Source organism: Argentina silus (assembly GCF_951799395.1).
Source record: "Argentina silus genome assembly, chromosome: 11".
NCBI classification, from domain to species: Eukaryota; Metazoa; Chordata; class Actinopteri; order Argentiniformes; family Argentinidae; genus Argentina; species Argentina silus.
Window position 1 is genome coordinate 10,310,668 of NC_139665.1, and position 4,942 is coordinate 10,315,609.

At 40.5% G+C, this 4,942-nt stretch overlaps 1 protein-coding gene across 1 annotated transcript in view; it reads left to right on the forward strand.

The window, feature by feature from the left end:
- The window catches only part of neo1a (neogenin 1a), a 133,746-nt gene extending 130,141 nt beyond the window's left edge, over positions 1 to 3,605 (forward strand). Inside the window, exons 26-28 of the mRNA XM_083680381.1 lie at positions 1 to 22; positions 202 to 341; positions 1,192 to 3,605. The exon at positions 1 to 22 is cut by the window's left edge and continues 242 nt beyond it. Coding sequence (XP_083536507.1) covers positions 1 to 22; positions 202 to 341; positions 1,192 to 1,275 — 246 coding nt within the window. The 3' untranslated portion in view covers positions 1,276 to 3,605. The remainder of the gene's footprint in view (positions 23 to 201; positions 342 to 1,191) is intronic.
- Positions 3,606 to 4,942: the final 1,337 nt, after the last annotated feature.

Sequence of the window (4,942 nt, forward strand, 5' to 3'; positions counted from 1 at the left end):
ACCCCTCTGCTCACCCAGACGGGTGAGACACACACACACACACACACACACACAATCACGAGGACAAATGACACACACACACACCCTGAGTGATATGATGTGTCATAGGTAGACACAAGGCACCTAGATACAAGATGAAGTTTCACGAGTGAGGTGATGGAGGGTTTTACTGGATGCGTGTGTCTGCTTGTCCCGTCTCAGGGCCCGTCTCCTCCCAGCACCACTCAGTGAAGACGGCCTCCATCGGTACGCTGGGCAGGACGCGCACCCCCATGCCCGTCACAGTACCCAACGCCCCCGACGTCCCAGAGACCAGCAAGATGCTGGAAGATGTAGACAGCGTGAGTACTGAACACCACCACACACACGAGCCATCTTCCCACAGAGCGGGGCGACCCGGGTAAATCACGCTTATAGGCTATCAAGGCCTGTGTAAACAGGGGTCAGACCAAAAGAATACCGGGAAAATCTTTTTCTGGCATTTGGGCGTCATCTCTGTGGGAATAAGGCTTGTGTCACTTCTGTACGAGGCTTCATGCCTGATGTCTTCACATTCCATGACCACTTTTTCTGACATCTTGTTTCTATACCTTAGCGTTAAATGGTACTATTAATAATATCTCACAAGACAGGCATAGCACATGGAGTTAGTGAACGTATTCACCAATCAAGCCAGGTTTCTTTTTTTTTTCTCACACACATTTGGACACAATCCGAAATGTCTGATATTGATTTAACCATATTTTTGTCTCCTTTCTCTCTTTATTCTTTGCAACTTGTTGCCTCTCCCTCTTTCACTGTTCCATGTTGTTGTTGTCGGCTGCTTGTGAACACGATATTATTATTTCATTTAATTTCAATTAACTACCCCTAAACCCATTGGAATGATTTTATGTCCATTGCTTTGATCACTGCTCCCTCTCTCAATACCTTAACCCTTGACTACTGACAATGTTGACATTGCTTGAATGTATATTTAATTTGGTTTGGCTTTGTGTGTTTGTATTCTCATGCTGCAGTTCCTTTGACCAACTCCTCCACCCCCCCCACCCCACCCCACCCCACCCCTCATGACTAAAAAAATCCCTCCAAAAAACAAACTGACCGTCCTCTCTCCTCCCTCAGGTGCTTGCCTCCCTCCCTCCCTGCCCCTCCCCTGCCCTCCGCAGTAACCCTGTTCCTCTCCCCCAGAGCTATGAGCCTGACGAGCTGACTGAGGAGATGGCCCATCTAGAGGGCCTGATGAAGGACCTGAACGCCATTACCACAACCTGAACATATACATATACAGTCAACACACGACACACACACACACACACATATACACACACACCCATCACCACAGCCTGAACACACACACACACACACACAGGCAGACATACACATAGACACACACACACACAGTACTTACACACAAGAACACAAACATTCATACACTGCCACGACTCAGCAAACAGAGAGCTAGAGGCATGTGGCTACTATATTGCTGATACCCATGGATCTCACACTCCCCCCCCAAGAGATAAACAAAACAATTCAAACTGAAACTTTAAACTTTTGGCTCACCTTGCTCAGTCTCAGGAAGGAGATGGCCATTTTAAAAACGAGACGCTTCACCTTTTTATGAAGAAACATTCTCAGAGACGATAAACTAACATTGGTCGCTTTCAACCAGAAGATTGTGAATTTTTCTCAGCAAAAAAAAAAGAAAAGAAAAAAGGTTTGCGTTCATCCTTTGGTTGCCATGAAGACCGTTCCGACAGGACAGGACACCGTACGTTTTGCGATTTCAAGGAAAAATGTCAAAAATATGCCGGTGTTGGTGCTCGTGAGGCACAATCTACACACAGTGTTTGTTTGATTTGTGTCATTTCTTTGTGCATTTTTGTATATCTATTGGCCCGTTTCAGTGAAGTGAACATTGGACATCAGTCCCCTTTATTTCCATTCAAGCGGTCATTTTCTAGCTATCATTTTTGATCCAGTGATGTCTCTCTTCCCCCTTCCTCTGTCATATAGTGTGCCATGTCTTTTATTATTTTAAAATATGTTTTATGTATTATTTTTTATATGCATATCCGTATAGATATGTACATATGTTTAAAAAAAAAAAAAAAAAAAAAAAAACTGCCTCATTCTTTTTGTTTCCCATCGTTTCATTTTATTTGGGATGAGAGAGTGACGGATCGACTCTCAAAGCTCACTTTCCATATCGACTGGGGAGATGCCTTGTGTGTTACTACAGTACTACATTTGAATGGATTATTGCATTCTTCTCTGGCATTGTGTTGCCCATTGTACATTGAAATGTTAAGTCTTTGTTTTTTGTTTTTTTTGCGGGAGCTCCGTTTAAAAAGCCTTATAATCGTGTCCATCTATTGACTTTGGAAATGACTCAACTCTCCAGGGACTTTTTCCAGTTACACTGTGACACCTCTGACATATTGCAGAGTCACTGCTTACAAACCAGTTTGGGCCCCAGTTAGTTAGCGAGGGGAGTGATGATGTCGAAACATCTGTCGGACATGAAACCCATGCAGAGGTGACTGGACTTGGGTTGCCTGACCCCAAAACCTCACATCACACACAGTCGATTGCAACGGAATTGTGATATATTGTATGAAAACTGCTATGATGAAATGTGTGTCTTGTTTTTCAAGAGCCAATATTTGGTTTAAGAGGTCTGTTTTTGTCCTCCCTCTCTCTCTTTCTCTCTGTATCTCTCTCCCCCCCTTTCTCTCTCTCTCGTCCTGTTAAACCAGGTTAAGTAATGGACAAGTGTTTGCTGTTATCTTCAAAAAAAACACATCCAGGCAAACACATCCAGGCTCTCTTTAAATGTTACGTGCAAAAATGTCTGCCTTTTGAGTGGGACTCCCGGATTCTTTTTTTTTTAAATTTCATTTTAACATGTAGTTTGTTTTGTATGAAGAAAAAGAAACTTGTTCTGTACACAATTCCAATGTAAAAAGGAAAAAAATTAAAATATGTTCATGTAAGAAACTAGTTTTTCATCTACCCTCTTACCCAAAGAAATTTGTCATTGCAATCATAGTTATTTGCTCTACTTTTGTGAATATCATGTTTCTCATACTGTACATCCTCCTGAATGTCAATATAACTGTAAGAGATTTTACTTATGGATACAAAAGGAACATGCTATTAAAAAAAAAAGTTTGAGCGAAGATGAAAAAAAGACAGGATGCTACCCATTGGGAATAACCTATCAAGTTGTAGACAGTTAAACCTGTATTGCACTTTTTCACAATTTTTTGAAAAAAATACATTTCTTACATATCTTGTGTTTTAAATATAATGCTATGTTTGTGTAAAGTAGTGTCATAGGTTAGCAGCAGGCAGCTGGTCTTGTTTTTATATGTTCATTTGCTTCTGAAATGATATGGAACTGAGCAGCTGGGTTTTATTGTGCTGCTGCTGTGGAGGAATTCTGTTGTTGCTTGTTTCTGTACAGAGATCTCTTTTGCTTTCTGTAGAATATTCTGTGGCTTTTTAAAAAAAAAAGAGGAAAACATGAAAAAAATGAGATTTTTTTTATTGGTGCTCCTATACATTGTGTATACAAACTATTATGAATACTAACAAAGTTAATGTTTCTACTTGTCTGTTTTGTCATGGAATACGTCATGGTTGTGTGTGTGTCTGTGAGAGTGTGTGTGTATGTGCGTGCGTGCAGGGGGGCGGGCTTTTATTGGTCATTTACAGCTATTTATTGCAAAATGTGTTGATAATTGAATTTCTTTCGCTTTACTTTTCACGTTGCAATTAGGTGGTCATACATTTCTAGACAAGAAACCCAAAGTGGTGCCTAAACAGTGAGTGGGGTGGGGGTAAAGGGGTACTTTACACGTTAACAATGAAATGATGGCCTCCAAATCAAAGGTGCATTTTTATTTTTTTTAGATTAAAGGATATGATGTAGCAGCAAAAAGAGTGGGGTGACATTGCCAGAGACCGTCCAACAGGAATATGCAACAGACGAGAGAATAGGGCATGTTGCGGCAAAGCGAAAATCCAAAGTTAAAAATCCAAACCCAAACCAAAGACATTTCAGAGAAGGGAGGAAAAGATTACACTGTTGAATGTGATTGGTGCGTGCGCTCTGCCATCTTATGTTACACTGCCATCTGACGAGTGGGATATTCATTGGTTGTTGAGTGGGAGCCAACTCTCTGTTCTGACATGGCTCACAACACTACAGACTTCTAACCTGTTACCAAATCACCTACATGATGTCACACATGGTACAGGATGCATCATCAAAGTACATTTGTCAGCTTTAAAGGATTTTAACTATTGGTCAAAATATCTATTTTTCAGAACATAATTTCTTATTTCGCCCCAAAATTGTTATTGTATCGTTTATTGTAAATGTATATTGACAGCCTACAGAAACTAAAAACATGGGTTTTCAGCTTAAAATGTTCAATTTTGACTGGATGGGGGTCTTTAATTTATGGTCTTTTGTCTGATATATAGAAATCTGTACAGGAGAGAGTCTGAGGACTCCTACAATAGATGCACCAATTAACATTTTCACTATATTTGTATGTTATATTGTTGGCCTGTTGGGACACACTGCACTGCAAATTCACATTCACACACAATGTGAATCTTATCAAAATACAGTCATGAATGATTGCTCATGAGATGACCCACTTCTGATGTCTTCAAATCCATTGAGAAAATGGCATCCATTCAGAGTCTCCCAGACACACAGGGCTCTCAGATAGAAACATTATTTCAGGTATAACCTCATTGGGAAACCCTTTGCAGAAAGTAGCTACAAAAGGGTGGCGACACATTAAACCAATCAACAACCTTGCTTGGGCAGAACTCAAAAAGAAAAAATGAATTCAGTTTTTCCTTCAAGTCATCATCTATTTTCTTCAATGTTGCAAACTAGCATCGGCAACAACCTCCA